The sequence below is a fragment of the Micrasema longulum genome, unplaced genomic scaffold (genome assembly GCF_059751315.1).
Source record: "Micrasema longulum isolate JH-2025_06_02 unplaced genomic scaffold, ASM5975131v1 h1tg000997l, whole genome shotgun sequence".
NCBI lineage: Eukaryota > Metazoa > Arthropoda > Insecta > Trichoptera > Brachycentridae > Micrasema > Micrasema longulum.
In genome coordinates, this window is record NW_028278185.1 from 101,359 (window position 1) to 120,974 (window position 19,616).

The following is a 19,616-nucleotide window of genomic DNA, read 5'->3' on the forward strand; positions in this document are numbered from 1 at the left end:
CATTAGAGATTGACAGAAGACACGAAGTTGCTGTTTAATGCCTATTTATTATATGGCAAACAAGATAGAGTACTTGGTTGTGTAGCGCAAGCGTAGCGGCGATGATGAGTTGAAGTTACTGCACTTGAACTGCACGCTGAAACTGAGTGACTGAGTGACTAAACCTTACTGGACTGGGCGTTGACTGCGCCCTGTGGTCACTTTATAGGCCGCGTTGTTCTTTTGTTCTTCACATCTTCATGGTAGGGACGATGTTAATGTACTTCAAGACGTTTATCTCGTGTTTCGCAGAATTTAATGAATTGAATTAAATATAAAACACTGACTTGCTTCTTGGATTCATGATTATATTTCAGGTGAAATTATTAAGTACGCTTGTGTATCATCGATCATGGACTTTAAACCCTACATCGCTATTATATATGAGTTTTTTTTGTACGCTTTTACATTCCAATATCACTTTATTCGAGTTTGCGGCTCGATTAGCGAATAAAATATACTCACTCGCAACATCAAAATGAGAGTTGATGGCAACCTGCATGATATTAGCAAACAACTGGACTGAAGCGTAACAGTGTGAAATTATGAAGATAGCAATGCGCCCTGAATATTGAAAGAAATGATACAAAGAATAGACATTTTGCATTATTCGCGTGCGTGACAGATACAGGAAACGGACCGGCACTACATTTGACTAAAATACATATTACATTGATTACCTAGCACACGGAGTTGATTCAAAATAACATTAAAATAGTTTTCCGTTTGCGATGCATGTCAAAAAAATATAAAAAATTAAAGAACTTACCGACTATAATTAAGTTGACTTTATTGTTTCTGGTCTGCGCTATCTTGAAATCCACCCGGCACCTGTATATTCCCTGGTCCGTTTCTCTTGCTCTGTCTACTCCTAGCTGAGCGGGAATTCTCTCGGGCATAAAGTAGGCCCTGTTGGCGAATACGCTTTCGTCAGACCATCGTTCTGCGATGGCAAAGTCACGATTTCTTGCATCGACACTGAAAAAACAGAAAAACAAATTTCACATTATATTTTTACTAGTTTTTTAGAAGGAATATATGTCGGATTTGTGTATGATATAGAACCATAATTTTATATTAAAAAGTGTTTCAAACTTGATAGCTAAAAAGGATTAAATATTTTTATCTATCTCCTAAACCATGTAGCAAATAAAAAAAATTGCAATTTGTGTTAATAAACCGTGATTTTTATTAGAGATTCCATAAATATGTACATAATACAGACTTCATGAATTCGGTAATAGTTATTCCCACGTATCTGATATATTTAGTGTAGGGTATTGTTCCTATAAAACAAACTTTTTGAACTTTTTCAAAGGTACTTATATTTATTTATTCATGCATCGGTAAGTTGTGGTGATTGACAGTAATTTTTTCAGCATTTGTTCGTAGTAAACAATTACGCCTTTTTTCATAAATAATACCCCGTAAGATCTTCTTGTTACACAGCAAACACACAGCCAGTTTATTATCTTCACTTCAAATCTCATCATTTTCCCAAATAGACGATTTTTTACTAAATGGTGCCACGACGTACAATGAACATATAATTACTAATTAATAAAAAGGACTACAAGTGACACAATGTGATGTAAAAATGAACAAATAACGTGTTTCGCGACATGATCTACTGGCAAATGAAACAAATACGCCCGCCCTGTCACTCCCGCGCGCACCGCAATGAGACAGGTCGTAACCGGTCATGCGCGAAATGCACACATCTTTTGCCGAACATTCGGCCACCTCTATTTATTATTGTTATTACTTATAAATATAAATAAATCATTTCATTATGTTTTGTAAATCGAAAACAGATTACGACATTTTTTTGTTTAAGGTTTTTTTTATATGCCTTAAAAATACGGCTTCATTTTGAAAAATACCCGAAAAAAATAAAGTACAAAGATAATATCTGTTATTTTTAATAAATTTGCAATTAAAAACTTTTATTGTCCGTTTTTAGGGCTATTTTTAGTATTAATTTGTATTTCATTGCTTTGAAATTATGCTTTGTTTTTTAATACTCTGTTTTATCACTTATGTGTATTGTAAAAAAACATACAAATTTAAATAAAAAAAATAAAAAAATCTACACTATTTTGAGTTTGTTCAAACGTTTATTCACAAAATAATAGATTTCACTCTCTAGGGAGTTATTAGGGTTACCAATTTACTACACCAATCATGTCGGTGAGCTTCATCCGGCTGAACCAACTACTATTTGACAAGTCATAAACCCTGAAAATGCCTAGACTGCCTTATTGCCTTTTCAAAAGAAAAACCCTCTCTATTGCAACAACTTAAGATACTTTTAGTTCATTACTTTTGCACGTATCGTAAGGATATTTATAAATATTAAAAAAAAAACAATGCGTAAATTTGTTTTGTTTACAAGCACAGCAAAACACTTATCATAAGCACATAGTTTTATGTTTTTAAAATTAAACCTTTTGCCTTTACTTTTCGTAACAAAAAGTAAAGCGTTTCCTGTCATATTTTCTCCATTAAAACTTGTTATTCACTTGATTGAAAAACAAAGAAAAACATAATCAAATTTTCCTAAAATGCGAAGGAAAAATAATTCGGATCCTTCATATGTCTACCCAAAACGGGAGGGGGTGATGCCTCCCTCTCGTTCCGAGAAGGACGGGGTTGCTTAACTTGTCAGATACTCACAAACTATTAAGTGGATAACATATCTAAGCTTCACGGTTATTTGAAAAACATCTTACGCAACGAAAAATCGTTAGCTTCACTATGATATTCATGTATATTTTTTTCTAACTGGGCTTTTTAGAGCCAGTTAGAAATGACAAATATTCCACACACCGCGTTTCCACTTCAAAAGCGACCCAAATGTAAAAAAAAAAACATTAAATAATATTTTAGACGTAAATAATATTTAAACGTTTATTAGGGTAATAAAGGATTTTTTTTCTAAAGTTCTTTTAAACATTCAGGCGAGTTTTTATGTTGTGATTTTTGTAGATGTTTCTTTTTGCAATCACGCAAGTTTTAATTTGGCACAACAAAACAATATTAACGCTAAGACTAAAAAAATATGACTTTTTTATTCGAAGTTTCCACACGCCGCATCTCTACTTCAAAAGCGACCCAAATGTTGAAAAATAAAATGATCGTGAAGTAATAGTTTAGACGTGAGTCATATTAAAATAAATATATGGGTAGTAAAAATCTTTTTTAAAAAAATATTTTTTTTAATTTTCTGACGAGCTTTTATGTTGTGATTTTTCTCAACGTTTTATTTTGCAATCACTCAAGTATTAGTTTGGCTTTTTAGAAAAATAGTTTCGGAAAAAATACAATAAATATTTTATATTTATGTTCAATTATAAAAAAAACATAACTAAAAACTATATTCAAGCTAAGAACAAAAAATAACGACTATTTTATTTGAATATTTAAATCTTGAAAGAATAACACCAAAAAAATTAAACCTACTCTACATAATTTAATTCCCATTTTCTGATAGTGAGGTATTTATGACTCTTTGAAAATGTCCCTGAAATGTTTAAATACGAGTTATTCATAAAAACTGAAATAAGCTTTTTTTTTAAATCTTAAAAATATTTTTTTTCAATTCAGTATATATGTAAGTGAAAAAACTATTATGGCTGGCTCTTAAATTGTAAATTTTACTCACATTTAATTATTGTTAACCTATCCGTAAACATGTATACTAGGGATGGAAATACTGAGAAATGTATTGAAAAGAGGGTGAGTGCCGGGAACAGGGTGAACGGTGCACTAAAATCTACCTTGGCAAACAAATGTTTGTCGCAGAAGGCAAACTAGTTGTTCATAATGGAATTCAAGTGCTAACCTTTATGTATGAGATCGAAGTATTGAATTGGAAAAACAATTGTAAACGTAGATTGATTGCTGTCAAAATGCGATCTCTCATACTAATGTGTGGTAAAAGGATTTTTAAATATTTTTTATATGGGAGTTGCATTATTTTTTACCTTGCTTACAATATACAAGGTTTATATTTCAAAAAGGGGATTTTTCTGCTATTATATTACTTTATTTAAGCTAAACTGTTGGGATCAGGAACGATATTCTAATATGGGAAAATCAGGAACTTCTCAGCATTTGCTCATGTGGAGAGGAAACTACTTATAACTCTTCAGGAGAAACCAGCCTGTTGGCAGTTGTCAACAGGCCTTCCGTTCCAATAAAAGAATGTTCGGCATTTCGTTCGTTCGTTCGGTAAAAGGTTGTATGGTAGGTGCACAAATGTCAAATCCGTAAACTATGTAAGGCTGATACAAGCATTATCGACAGAATCAAGCTGCGTTGGTTTAGACACGAAGAACGAATGAATAGCGAAAAAACGGCTTAAAGAATCTACGAAGCGAATGTTAATGAACGCAAAAAACAAAAAAAAACCCTGAAGCACATGCACAATCAAATTTATCAAGTAATTTATAATAAACATGTATGAATGTAGAGAAAACGAAGTCAATAGGCAAAGACAGAGTGATGTGGCGTTCATTCATCACTGCCTACACCTACGGGGAAACGGCGTGATGTTTTGTTTGTTTATCCATAACCAGTGATTGATAGGACATTGCATTAGTATCCCGATTCTAAAGTATCTGAAAAATATTTGTTATATGGTGAGCAAGCTTAGCATTGCACGCTTCAAGTTCCAGAATAGGAACAAAGAATTATTGCAGCGTAGGACCATATTTGAAATCAATATTTCATATCCGCCCTGCCAGAAACTGAGCCTAGGACCTCAAGCACAGTAGGCAAACACGACCTACTTAACAACGAGGCAAACTTATCTCCACCCGAGTTGAGAGTATCCATCAAGTCGAAATCACCCGTCCAGGGTAGCGTACTGGTTCTATTTCACATTCTACTACCTGCATCTAATGAATTATTGTTGGTTGTGATTTTTTACAAAGAAATATACATTTTCATGGAAGCAGAGAGAGAGGGAGAAAAGTCGAGTTGGAGCTATACAATGTCTTCTCCTTTTTATGTACTTTTTATTTAATATTCATATTTTTACTTTTTTAGAATTCAATTATTTTTTCCCTCTCCTCCCGCATTCATAATAAATTAGTGTGAAATCTGTAATTGGTCTTTCTTTTTTAAATTGTACTTTTGTACCTTGTTTTATATAAAGACAGTATGATTTCCTAAATAAATAAATAAATAATACTTAAAAAAATAAAAAACAGATGAGTTTATTTTGAGTAACGTCACTTTTGAAGTAAGGCTAGGCTAGGCTACGATAGTCAGTCGTGACATAATAATACATTTTACGATGTCACAAAAATCTCGCAGAAAGCAAACTACATATTCGAAAGACATAAAGTCACATTTATGAATTCATATTCCGTAATTGAGTTAATTTTATCTACAAAGTTTATTTCTGACCGCAAATTTTGAACAAATTCATGTTTTTTATGTCTCTGAAAACGTAATGAATTTCTGACGATGTAACGCAGTGTTTTCAATTTCATGCCCGTATGCTATGTAACATTTAATTACTTACCTTTGTGATGAAAATCATGTTTCAAATATAATGTTTCATTACTAATACATACTTTTTTAGGGGTTAGTAAAAACGTATTTGTACAATAAAATATCACGCCTGAAATAGGCTTTCGTTTTTATCATGATTATTTTTTATCTTCTATAAATCATATGAGCGTGTTTGCTTCCCATACTTCAGGTTCTGATTTTGGTTTCTGGTTGACCAGCGTCGGCGTGAAATATACATATAGTGAAGATGCAAAGTGAAATCTGTATGTTCTTTTTCTCAGAGGTAGGGGGTCACTCTTATGTCAGCTCCTGACGTCACTACGATCTGTGAAGATCTATTGTGACGGGTCTCCGTGAATAGTTCTTGCCCTCCAAGTCTAGGTCTATAAAGAGCCTGACTACTGTGTGGTAGGCGAGAGTTATTATTTGATTTGCATGTAAGTGTAATAAGTGTCCTGACGAAGAGACGGATACATTTTGAAACTGGTGGATATGGAAATAAGGGTAAGTGCTTCAATATAAAATATTTTTAGAGGTTTTGGTCCAGTATGGTATAATTCAATGACAAAAATCTTACCATGTGATGTTTAGGTTTTTTTGGATTGTTTTGTTTTGTCATCCTTGTGGCGTAGTGGGCAACGCATTTGTCTACCATACAAGAGGTTTCAAGTTCGATTCCCGACATGGTTGATTCGAAATATCATTTGAAAAGGCGTTTTTACACTTGAATATATAATAGTACCTAGACTGGTACCTGAGGCGTAAAACTGACCACTTTACCTTCGTGAAACGAAAGTGATCAAGTTACGCTAGAACATTGTCCTATACACCATTAGGTACGGAAAGGGAATGGTGATGATATTGATGTTTTGTTTTTGTCAGTTTTTTGCCAAATTTAAAAATGAGCAGCAAAAGTAACACAAAATAGTAAAAGTTTAAGTCATTCGAAAGAAAATTTTCTGTTCTCAAAGATATTGTGTTTCCTTTAAAGGTAACATACACATATTATTTTGTTTGATTACGAGCCTTCAAAATGGAATGTTCAGTAGACGACAGTAAGCAATTTCAATACCTCCTTCTATTGGCGTTTAGTCAAGAAAATAAAGCTGCCAAAGTTACTCGCGATATTTGAAGATCTATTAATTGTTGATTAATTTGTTGTAAAATAATGAAGGAGAATACATGATAGACTAATTTGCTGTATTTTTTTTGTTCGGTCGTATTGATCTCTTTATTTGGAAAAAAAAAACATACAGAATTTATGTTAACACCCAATATAATAATCAACTGATAGCCCTATGATTGTTCTAAAATGTCATTTTTGACTTGAATACCTAATATAACATGAAAATGGCTTACCTACAGATATTCTTTGTAGGTAAAAAATTAGTTGCAGCCCTGTAAATGACTTCACTTTCATATTTTCTTCTCATAATATTGTTGATTTATCAAACTGGTCGAAGTTTTTTTTTTATGTATTGATTAAAATGGTCCTTGTTCTAGGGGGATAGTAAGTTGGCATATATTTATTTGCCTAACATAAATAAACGAGACCATTAACCCGACTCCTGGGGGACAGAGTCACCTTTTTAGTTTTCACTGGAGTAATTCTCATTCAGCGCGTTTACGTCACGGGAGTATGCTCCTTTCACTTCTGTAGACCAAAGTGTTTATGTGACTAGGTTTGGATGAGGACCCAGTATTGCGGGGTATAACGCGACCTCTTGCGCAGGGCTACGGTAAAGTCCTTAATGGCTGTGATGGCGGAGAAGTGCATCAGTATGGCGAAACAGGCAAAAGGGGCACAAATCTTCTCTCAGGCCACCCGGACATACATAGAGGTATATGCTGTTGGGAGACAGCGGCCTCGGGCAGGACGTTATGTCGAAGATGGCAGCGAAGGAACAATGGTCAACAGTGGCATCCTGAACCCCAGTTAGCAAGAGGGGTAACTGTTTCGGCGTTAGGTGGCAATCAGCCATTAAAAACAAACCATACAACTAATCTTCTAGTTCGATGTGTAAACTGAAGACTAGGAAGGCTGATACCAAGTAAATGGTACATACAAAGGAGGCGAAAGATTTATTGATCTGAATTGTTATCATAGAAAAAAAATACAATTTATGGGATTGTATACACAAATTATATTATTGTTTCTACCTCTCTTATAAAATAGTACTCGTATTTAGAGAAGAAGTTCGTTTTACATTAGTTTTTATTTTCTAAACAAGTTCCTTCATCATCATCATCAGCCGTCTCTTGTCCAATGGTGAACATAAGCCTCCCCCTTTAGTCTCCATATCTCCCTATCCCGAGCCGACTGCATCCAACCACTCGTCCTCAACTCATGCAACTCGTCTTATGCCATCAGACCACCTTGTCTGAGGCCTGCCGACACTTCTTCTGCCCGTTCTAGGTCACCATTCCAGGACTTTCTGAACAAGTTCCTTACTATTAGATTTTTTAAAAGAAAATATAACTTTCTACTGTATGGAGTTCAAAATTGGGCAAGTGTCATGTGTTTTTTTAATTATTTATTTCGATTAAAATGCGTTATTATTTAGCATTTATTTCAAGATTTCTGGAAAATAACTAGAGTTGTATTTCCCAACATAAGTTTAACAATTTAAAGCTGCAGGTGTATTGCGTATATGCAAAATTAAATTCTTTGGAAATCTAGGGTTTCGAGAATTTTGTAAATTCATGTGTTTTTTTTATGGAAAGTTTTAAAATATATAATTTTTCTTTAATGTCATAACTTTATATATATATTTTTTTGATTTTTTTTCCATTAACAAAGAATTTCAATCACAAAAATACACTTTAAAAAATACATCTCAAAATTAAGCTATAGCATAATTTGGAAAAAATGCCCACAAAAACTTTAGCGTCTGAGCTTGGGCCATTTTTTTTTTAATGATTTAAAGTTTATAGCATATAAATATGGTATGACATAACCACGAAGAAAGAAAAAAAAAACAAACAAGATTAACATATGCCTCTAGAAAAAAAGGCAGGATTTATTTACAGTATTTAATTATAATTTTTTTTTTAAGGTGTCTATCTATTCCGTCTAATTGAAGGTACATCTAGGTTTTTTCAGAACTAAATTTGAAGGGTCCTAGGATTTTTAATATACTTTTTTTGATGATTTTTAGGGCCTACAGAAAAATGTTTTTAGGCGTTGCCTAGTAAATAGGTAAAATAATTCAGTCAGATGAATCTCACACGCATCATTCAATGTTTCTCCTCTTTGATTTTACAAAAATCAACACATGGAAAAATTGAAGAAATATGGATATTCAAACTGACAGAATGGTGAATGTTACACATATTGTAAAGTGGCCACTCAAACGACATTTCTTTAGCCCTTAAAATGCCTGGACTACTATATTGTAAAATGAAATATATTTTAAACCGTTTTCCCACCCAGGTTGAGATGAATAAAAGCTAATTAATTCGCACACGTCACTATTTGATATTCAACTTTGGCAAAAAGCGCCTCAAAGACCTTCTTTTCCAGAGAGGGGGCAGGAAATTATGGAAGAAGAGTAAAGAAAGGTTGCGGAGTGGAATAGAAAGAGAAGAAATAAGTTCTTCATCCCTTAAGGATCCAGCGTAGAATTGATTCCGATAAATATCTCTTCTGGCTACTGACCCAGAAATATCACAAGTATAGTATAGTGAAAAATCTGCAAAGTGCTAGTCGTAAATAAAGCCGAGAGAAAACAGAATTTCACTTTGTCTCTGCAAGTTTTGTAATTTTTTTCTTCCACAAACAAACAATTTAATAAATAATAGTTTGGTATTTTATTAAACCAACATTTCAAAATGTTTTTCTTTTATCTGTTTCGCAAAAATACGTTATTTTTTTACGTGCATCTTGCTTCCAATCTACATGTATTTGTCGTGCTTTGTGACATTTCTTAGACAACTACATTTTACCAGGGCTTTACTCATTTGTTCCTTTAGGTCAAAGTTTAGTACGCAGTGGATCGAGATTTTAAAACGTATTTTAAAAAAATATTTAATTTATTTGTTTTACTAACTGAGATACGTATTATGTTCTAATCATCAATAATTTTTACTGCTACCATGGTTGCATCGTCTACGTAGCATGTGATGTTAAAGACCTTATCTCTCTTAGTTCTAGATTTACCACAACTTCCATTCTTAAAAGCATTTTTACATACTTATTTTGTTTGTGGAAGAAAAGTTTTTGACTTATGTACTATTATAATATATTTAGTTATAAATATGATAAATTCGCCATGTTACTTTGTTATTCTGAATATGTGCTATGGTCAATTTGTACAAATTGTAAAACAGTTAAAAAGTAATAAAATATAAAATACATATTAATTTAACATATGACAACAGAGATGAAAAACATTTTAGAGAAGGTAATAGAGAAGTCTAGGCATCTATAGGGCTTATGACCTGTCATTGACTGGTTTAAGTGGACACTTTACACACTGTTACATTCACTATTCTGCCCGTATTTGAACATCTTTATCCCTTCAATTCTTTCATCTGTGATGTTTGTGAAGTTAAAGAGCTGGAACCTTTATTTAGACCTTCTCTATCTCTTCTTCATCTCTGTTGTAATATGTAAATATTAACAGCTCTCCAAAGACTTGAATACAATTCTTGTCTACAAAAATTTTGACAAACCCATATTATTGTTGTAATAGATTGAGTGGAACTGCATTTTAATTATAATAATAAAAATACGTATAAAGTTTTATTCCACTTTTATTTATATTTTTTTACCATACTAGTCTGACGATGTCGGTCACGACGAAACCCAGTCACTGGTATCTTTTTTAAAATAAAAGTTGAATAAAACCATGTACTTATTTTAATTATTGTAATTATGAATCTCATATTCATATTATGGTGTACACAGGCACGTTATGTATTTTGTATTCGTTAATAAAAATAAATTGAATTTTACAAATTTCTAAACAGATAAATTTTCAGTTTATTGGTTATCGTTGTGATGTCAATTTGTATTACATATTTCCTATGTACAACTTTGTAAATGAGTATATTGAACCAATCTAGATAGTGAGTATGATTGTCTGTAAATAATGTTTCGTAACTAATGTAACGTACACGGGATTACTAAAAAGGACGATTTATATGCATAAAGATTTGGCATTTCTTCATCATCGTATATTTTTTTGTACCTAGTGAAGCATAGGGCACTGCATTTAATATAACAACAATGCAGAGTAATTTCATCACCTGTGAAAGCCTTCTGCTTCAGAAGCCAGTTCAGAGACAGCGAAATATTTTATGTATGCTTTATTAAGTTAGTTCATAACATCTTAAGAACATTAGTTCTATATTAATAAACTTTTAATAATATTATAATTTTTTATCAAAATTTCTCTATAACATATTTTTTCAAATTAATTTTACATATTTCAATTTTTTCTATTTCCTTTATTTCTTCAGGTAACTCATTGTACAGATTTAATCCCTTGTAAAATGAGTTTTGAGATTCTGATTTTTTCCTCATTGGTAATCTTATTTTTGTTTTACCACTTGTTTTATATGTATGACATTGTTAATTAAATTTAATTATTGTTTTTATTTTATTCATCCCCTTAATTATTTTATGTATAAAAATTGCCACATTATATTTAATTTATTGCTTTACTGTAAGCAAGCCAATTTCTTTGTGCATTATTTCTACATTAGAATATATATTTCTTTTGAGTATAACCCTCATTGGCTTATTTTGAAGAATTTGTAAATTTTTAATTTTTCCTTCATTACATAAAAAAAGAATGGAAGAACAGTAATTTATGTGTGGACATATTATTGTTTTGTATATAAGAATACTGCTTTTTAAATCTATTACATCTCGTAATCTTCCCATATTTTTTTTTTGTTACATATCGAGTATGTTTTTTAAAATTTAAATATCTATCCATCTAGACCCCGAGATACTTTATTTCGTCAAAATATTTTTTATTCAAATTACAATTATTGATTTTGTAACCCTGGGGTATTTTTTTTTTCAATATTCATATATTTTGTTTTTGATATATTTAATTTAAATTTATTTAATGTTAACCATTTTGATATATTTCCTTAATCGTAATTAATTTTATTTATCACTGTATATTAATTATCTCCTGATATGTAAACTAGTGCATCATCTGCAAAAAGTTAGATTTTGCAATATTTTAGAGATTTACCGATGTCATTTATGTATATGATAAACAATATGGGCCCCAGCACTGAGCCTTGGGGTACTCCTAAATTATTTTCCATCGGATTTGAAAAATATTTTTAACTTTCGTTATTTGATATCTGTTATTTAAGTAGCTCAGAAACTAATTTAAGGCATTTCCTCTTATTCCAATTAATTGTAATTTTTCTAATATTCTTTTTCTATCAATAGTCTCAAATGCTCTTTTAAAGTCTAGAAAAACTGCTAATACATATTTATTTTTGTCGATTTTTTCTTTCCAGTCATCAATTACTGTATAAAAAGCTGCCAGAAAATCAAATTGAAAACAGATATTTCAAGTTAATCCTGCCAGAAAGGAACCTGGACTTCAAGCATGATTGGCGAATGCACCAAACACTACGTACAAGGTAGACTTATCTCCACTCGATTTCCGTTTTAAAGATTCACCTCTGGGTGGCAATCGGGTCGAAAACGCACGACCAGGGTCCAGATATTTAAGAGTAACACAGAACTGTATTCTTTATCTGCGCGGAAACTGACAGAGTACTGCATTTTTATTTCATAATTAAATGTGTTTAATTTAAACTCTTTTATTCCAATAATTAAATGCAATCATTATTCACACCAGCTTTCACTTGTGTAATATAACAAAATAATATGTTTTCCCTGCCACCAATTTGATGATGTTGGTCACAACGAAATTTTGTCACTGGTGAAAGTTTTATATGAAAGTAGAAATAAAAATGAATGCGTACTTTTTTTGTAATGTTTTTTTTCAAAAAAAAAATTATTGGTGGAAAGAAATATTTGCGTTTTTGCCATTTACCCAAATATTTCATTTTGAGGGCCATTTTCGACGAGTTGTAAATAACTTACTTTTAGGAAATGGGAACCAAGTTAGTGAAGAGTGGAATTTGAACCACGGACCTTTGAGCCGTGAATACGAGACACTAGTCACGGGACTACAATCCGGTTCTTTTTTGCTTCCGTAAAAACATAAAATTCAGCCCTAGTACTTATGATAAGGCTGGTTGAGTACTGCGTTACCCGCCCATGTTCCATTTAACAAAGAGAACAGTATTCTTTATTCGCCCGGACACGGAAGAAAAACACTATTCAAAACAGTTCGGAAGTAAAAAATCAACAATATAATCATTTTTAAAAAAATGTGTCCGGGAGGATGAAGAATACAGTTTTGTGTATAATAGCGTTCATAACATTAATTTTAACATTTGAATACCTGTAAATTGGGGTTCCCAGATCTTCACGATACCACAGTACCAGGAGAACAGAATCTCCATCAGATGTGGCGATGTCGCAGGGAAGATAGACAGGTTCCCCCACCACTGCTATCATGTCACTCGTTGGTACTGGAATAAAACACATATGTGGTAACAAAATTAATCGATAAAATAAACGAAAATATGAAGAAAAAAACCGAATTAAAATAAAATAAACAGTGAAACTACGGAAAAAATATTAATGAAACTTGAAGAAATCACAATACAGTAAATAAGAAAACAATCCAACATAAGCAAAGTGAGTGTTTAAAGTGGCCAGTAAAATTGTGCTGATCACTACACCATAAGGCCGAAAATTACCTACATCTAATCATTTACCATGCAAGAAGTCCCGTGTTCGCTTTCCGACACCGAAATATTAAAAAAAAAAAAAGTGTTTTTACCCTAGAATATTTAAAAGTCCCTGGACTGACACCTGAAGCGTAATACTGATCATCTTACCTTCATGTAACAAAAAAATCATGTTACGCTGCGAATGGTGAATTGACGCAATTGAATAATGAAGTATGAAGCTACATTATTCTTTTTAAGTAATAGTTTACTTTTTCTGATTTATTGTTTTTATTTCATTCATTATTTTGAAATGACGTAAATATATTTATTATAATAATAATAATAAAAATGATTTATTAACAAAAATTACTACTTCTTTATCTACTACATAGGTATGCAGAGTTTTGTAATCGAGTTTCAAGCGTAGTTAGGTCACTGTTTAAACAGTAATAAGAAAAAGGTTGTTTGCACCATTTTATGATACTGTTTTATCTCTTCAGTAAAACAGAAAATAAAAAAATAAAAGAAATGAAACGGATAAAAAACATGCAAAAATAATAAAAAAACTGAATTACATACATTCGTACTTACCCTCCAGCATAGAATGAGTCGAGACCATATCTGTAAGGAAATAAAAAAAAATTAGGGGCATTTCGCTTAAGACATGTTTTTTTAAAGGGAGAAAAATTTTGACAATTATTTTAAATAACATCCGCAAAATAACATGTCGCATTTATTTTATTTTACCAAATATGGCGACATTAATTTTGTTGAAGAATGAGAAGTAGAATTATTGTACAAAAATTACAATTATTATCAAGAAAAACATTTTCAATGTTCTTAAAATGACTCACATCCCTTTAAAATTACATTCTAATTTTCTTAAAATAATTTTACAGGTAAATAATTTTGTTTTAGATGGTTTATCAGCATATCATGTGTGGCATTATCTTGTACATAATTGATCAAATAATTAGATGTTTCAAATTTTCCGAAAAGTTTTTGTTTAAATAAAAAGTTAATATCTTCTTTCCGATAATTTAACCAAATGTTTCAATTTCGATCCCACTTTTCTTTAGTAAATAACAGTGTTAAATAGGAAACAAGTCATTGTAGAGCAAGGCCCAAACCTTGAATAAACCACGGAACCATTACACACCATCATCTTGAGTCACCAGAAAAATCAGCATTCACAAAATGCATTTTTTTGTTTAAACTTTTTAAATACTTTTATATTATCTTTCTACAACTGCCCGTCTACTTTCATAAACATAGACTGCTCGTTAAAACTTGCAAACCTATTGATTTTCTAGTATTTTTGAACGATGTTTCGATTATTATTAGGTGTCATTTTTGATCAAAAGTTGTCATTCAACAACACATAAACTGCATAGCTAATAAATCCTTTAAAAATGTTAGGATTTATTTTGCGAGTGACAAAGGACTTAAAAAATATTAATTCTTTGAAATTGATGTATACAGCTTTAGTTGGGAGCCAATTGGAATACAACTCAACTATATGGACTCCGTATTACAGTTCACACCAATATCTCTTGAAAGAGTTCAAAATATTTTTTTATGGTACGTTAATTTTATACTTGGAATCAGATGTGAATTTAGTACCTATGATTTCCTATTAAATACTTTGAACTTGTTAAAACTTACTGAGAGAAGAATAATTATGGATTTATTGAATTTATTTAAGATTGTCAACTTTACATGGGACTGCCCAAATCTATAAGCGCTCATTAACTTCAAAGTACCTGGACGAATGACTCGTTTAGTTGCAACAATTCACGTACCGTTTACTCGTATAGTGCTATTCTGAATCGACTCCATGTTCTCGGCAATAACTATTCCGACGATGCTGATATTTTTCACTTAAAGTATATCTTAGATAAATTAACGCTATTTCATCATTTCAAAGATGATGAACGGCAATTTACATTTTTTAGATTATAGTGCTTTCCATTTTTACTTTTGTATGGGTACTATTGTGTACCATATTTACGTGTTTACTTATTTTTTAAATTACTTTAATTGTCACTATTTTTTTTTTTTTTTTATTGAAATAAAATAATTTTACTGTATTTAATATACTTATATTTTGTACCTTTTAAAGAAAAATATTTGTAAATTCTTTTCCATTTAAATTTTTATTTGCACGCATTGTTAATTATTATTAAACATAAATATGTTTTTTTCATACAAAACTGCTGTGTTACATATTTAGTATTTATGTAAAATAATACTTTTATATTTAATTTTAAAGTTTTTTACGTTATATTGAAAAGTTTATATTATTTTTAATATGTATCTTTTTAAGGTGAAAGGCACTGCGTGCCTAGTATGTTAATAAATAAATAAATATTAATGTTGCTTTTGGTATCGGTAAAAGTCTATAAGAAAGATCTTTATGGAGTTTTATCAACCTTAGAAATAATAGCTACATCTAATTTCTTGTGACATGACGGCTTGACTCAAAACCTATTTACCCTAAGTACCAAGAAGTAGAGAAAATGTTCGATTTTTGTTTCTAGGCACCCCCAAAAAATATTTAGTGCATTACATTTTACAGTTTAAGTGTCTGGTTTGTCAGATCTACCCGTGTTGCAAAGCGGAACATTAAAAAAACAATGAAATTCAATTGATTCTCCAGTAAAATGACAGTATAAATTGGGCTGTGGTCTTGTGGCCAGTGTTGCGGCCTCACGGATCAGAGGTCCAAAATTCGAACTCCACACCACTTTCACTGATTCCCATTTTCTAACTATGAGTTATTTACAACTCGTTGAAAATACGAAAGCAGATTTCTTTTTTTTTTTCGGGTAAAAAAAAATCTTAGACTGTGTTACCCTATGTCGTCTCATCCAGTAACGAGGGAGCTGACGCGCGCCCAGGACCATACCAGAAGGGTGCCAAGCAGCCATTTGGCAATCAAAAAATTGCCGGTCTGATTACTGGTACAGTTTCTGGCCCAGGGTCGTGAATCCAAGACCAAAACGGCACGTGGCTTACGACAACGGGTTTGTAGTGAGACAAACACAAAGACTGTGTGCCTGGCTGCGACCCTTACCTCCGTTGGTTTAGCTCCGCAGAGGGGGTCTCCAGCTGTCAGCGAAAGGTCACAACCCGGTGTTGCCGCGTTGCCGTTCCCTTTGAGAACCGATAGCCCTGTAACCTGATTCAGTTCAAAGGCTTGCGGCGCAGAACCTCTTTGCTTAGCCCAAAAAATAACCACGTTTAGATCCTGGCTATCACAGTGGACTGCAAGTAGGAGGAACCTTCGGCCAAGTTGCAAATGTAATAAGAGCGGTGCTGTACGGTGAAGATTACGATTCTCGGAGCTTGGAGAGAAGTGGAACTCTTGAAGATCGAAGGTAGAAAGCTTGACAAAAAACTTTTGTGGTATAGAACTTAATACTTTTAAAAAAAGGTTGTCAAGTTTTATTAATTAAATTGCATCTCAAGGCACAAATACAAAAAAAATCGATTTGGAAAGTATTTATATTTTGTATTACAGGTAGTATAAGCAGTTTTAAAAATATAAATATAACAATCTTTTGGAATGAAATAAACGAGGTTTTTACAGAATTTAAGATGTAAAAATAGAACAATATATTTTTGTAAAATCAGGTGAGTTTAAAATCGAGTTATGTTAATATTTTTTCCAAACAGAACTTGCCCGACTCGATTGCATAATACAAATTGCAGGTGGACACCTAATACCGCGTCATTGATACAATCGATCGAGTAGAGATATTTGGGATAAAAAAATGAGATTATCAAGGTTGGTAATATTGTTGAAATTGTAAATGACGCGCAAAATAGTGTCAAATACAAACGATTAGAAACTAAATAAGGATGATGTTCTCGCAACATTTCGAAACTTGTCATCATATATTTACTGCTCTCCTAAGAATTTGATTGAGTATCAACAGTATGATATAACAAACCAGATGTATGATATTCACCCAAAAATCCTTGTATTTACTAACATTAGTTTATTAAAACATTACTCCTTTGTAATGATTCCAAAAGAAGTCACAGTCCCCGCCAGAATTATTCCATTTTAATTTAAAAAGTGTGTGGCTACCAACCTTATTAATTACCGAAGGGTAATTTCAAAACCTCTTTTTGATTATGATGTGCGTAACATAATTACTTTGATGCCATGCTACAATAAAGATAAAAAAATCAGAAAAGAGTGGTAATTCTTTATGTAGAGGCCCAACAAGTCATTAGTCCTTTATTTGTCAAAAGAACGTGACAAAAATGTAATTCTATCTCTGACATTTTTCAGAATTAAAGGGGGCGCAGCCGGTATAATGAGAACGTTGCCAAATTTAATTCACGTACTCAGAACAGAAATAATTCACGTGTTTTGTATTTTCAGGTGTTTAAAAATGGATGATGCTGAGATTCGTAGTAACTTTAATGTAATTTTCCAGTTTTTTTAATCAGAAATTTGATACTTAAATAAAAGTATTAATATACTCATCAAATACAAAAAAACACACCTCTACACTTACTCTCATACAAATACACACAAACACACCCTTTGATATACCACAATTTAATATGTATGATTTTTATTTAGAAACTTTGCTGGAGTGTCTTAAAACCGTATCTTTTTTATGTTATTATATCATTGTCGACTGTTTGTTTCTGTAAAATAAACAAATAAATAATAGAAGTACGTTAGGCATATGAAAAATTACAATCATCTATCAGAATACCAATTAATAATAGAAAATATAAGTATTTGATCACTTTTTTGTGTTTACCAGTTTCGAAACCGGTTTCACATTAGAAAAGCTTAATGTTATTTTAATAACAATATATTTATTTAACATTTGTTGAGACACAAATCCTTATTCTATGGGACCAAAGTCCAGTGTTAATTGTCCTGTTCAACTCCATCAGACCAAACCTTGAAGCACGACAGATTCATTATATTTTTTTTATAACCATAATTTTAGTTTTTTTTTCGAACTGAGAAGCTTTGCTCGTCAACAATCATAACAATTATTTCCGTTGACAGTGTAATCTTCCAGCAGTTTTTTGCAAATAAAGCATAACCGATCAACTTTTGATTTCACCTTATGAAAATTAAAATGGATTTATTAACTCTTGTGTGGCTGTGATGTCATCAACTTGATATATCTCTCTTATTTTTAAAAATAATTAAGTTGTATTTTTCGTAATCTTCAAATGGACATTTTCACACTGAATTTGAAAACTTAATTTTATATAAGCATGCTAGATTATTATACAAAACAATATATCCTTGCTACCGAAGGAAACACTAACACAGCAATAAATTTTTATAAGAGAGATCACGAAGATAGAATTCACTACAAGGAAGAGAAAGACGCTGTTTTGTGGCCGGTGTTTGAATAAACGGATTTAGTCGGTTATTGACAGTGATAGAGGACGCGCGTATGTAAGAACACGGTGAATTTTTTTTTTTTTGTTATAACAAGGCTAAATCGTATGTTTATTGTTATAAATTATGGAAAATAAATTATTAAACTGTATGTCACCATGTTTTTATTTTCATCAAATGTGTGAACTTTAGAATATTCCGTCTTTAGCTTGCGGTAACAAAATGTTACATCACTGTGCGCAAAGAAATTATTTACCACACTTTTTTAAAGAGTTAACTATGTGTAACTCAATATAATGAGACACAACATGATACATTGCGTCTGTCACTCTAAAACTTTTTAATTTAGTTTATTTTGTTATTTATGCCTACGCTTCGGGTTTTAATGGTTATTAAAATCATTGAGAATAAAATATAAAGGGATGAATTCGAGCTAAAAAGTCGTACCCAAAAGAAAGGGAATGACCTGCGGAGGGAGCAAGTGTCGTCAGGTCATATCACGTCGACTTTAGCAAGCAAAACACGTAGTACAGTAAAAAGCACCGACTGTTTACATTGGTCCACTGAAAGTTCTATTCAGTATGTCGCTCTCATTTGCACACGCGTCACCTTTGTTTGCGTTTCACTATTGCTCCACTAACTAAGCAGGACAGAGACAGAAGATAAGTAACGAATAATAATATTAAGACATTCATGTTTTATGTTTGTACTATTTTAAGACTAAATAAAATATAAAAAATATCAAAATAAGTACAAAAACAGCTATATTTAAACAAGTGTTGATTAAGATAACAACATTAGTTACCGGTGAAAGGTTATACAATTGCTTTTTCCGGATCGATTTGTGCCGTATCTTAGCGTACGTATAGACACTTTAGTAATT

At 31.8% G+C, this 19,616-nt stretch overlaps 1 protein-coding gene across 1 annotated transcript in view; it reads right to left on the bottom strand.

The window, feature by feature from the left end:
* Positions 1-504: 504 nt before the first annotated feature.
* The window catches only part of LOC148277664 (uncharacterized), a gene marked incomplete at its 3' end in the record, with an annotated part of 500,737 nt that continues 481,625 nt past the window's right edge, over positions 505-19,616 (bottom strand). The window contains exons 3-6 of the mRNA XM_088232565.1: positions 13,936-13,965; positions 13,011-13,140; positions 809-1,017; positions 505-603 (exon numbers count right to left, since the gene is read on the bottom strand). Of these exons, the coding sequence (XP_088088691.1) occupies positions 505-603; positions 809-1,017; positions 13,011-13,140; positions 13,936-13,965 (468 nt within the window). The remainder of the gene's footprint in view (positions 604-808; positions 1,018-13,010; positions 13,141-13,935; positions 13,966-19,616) is intronic.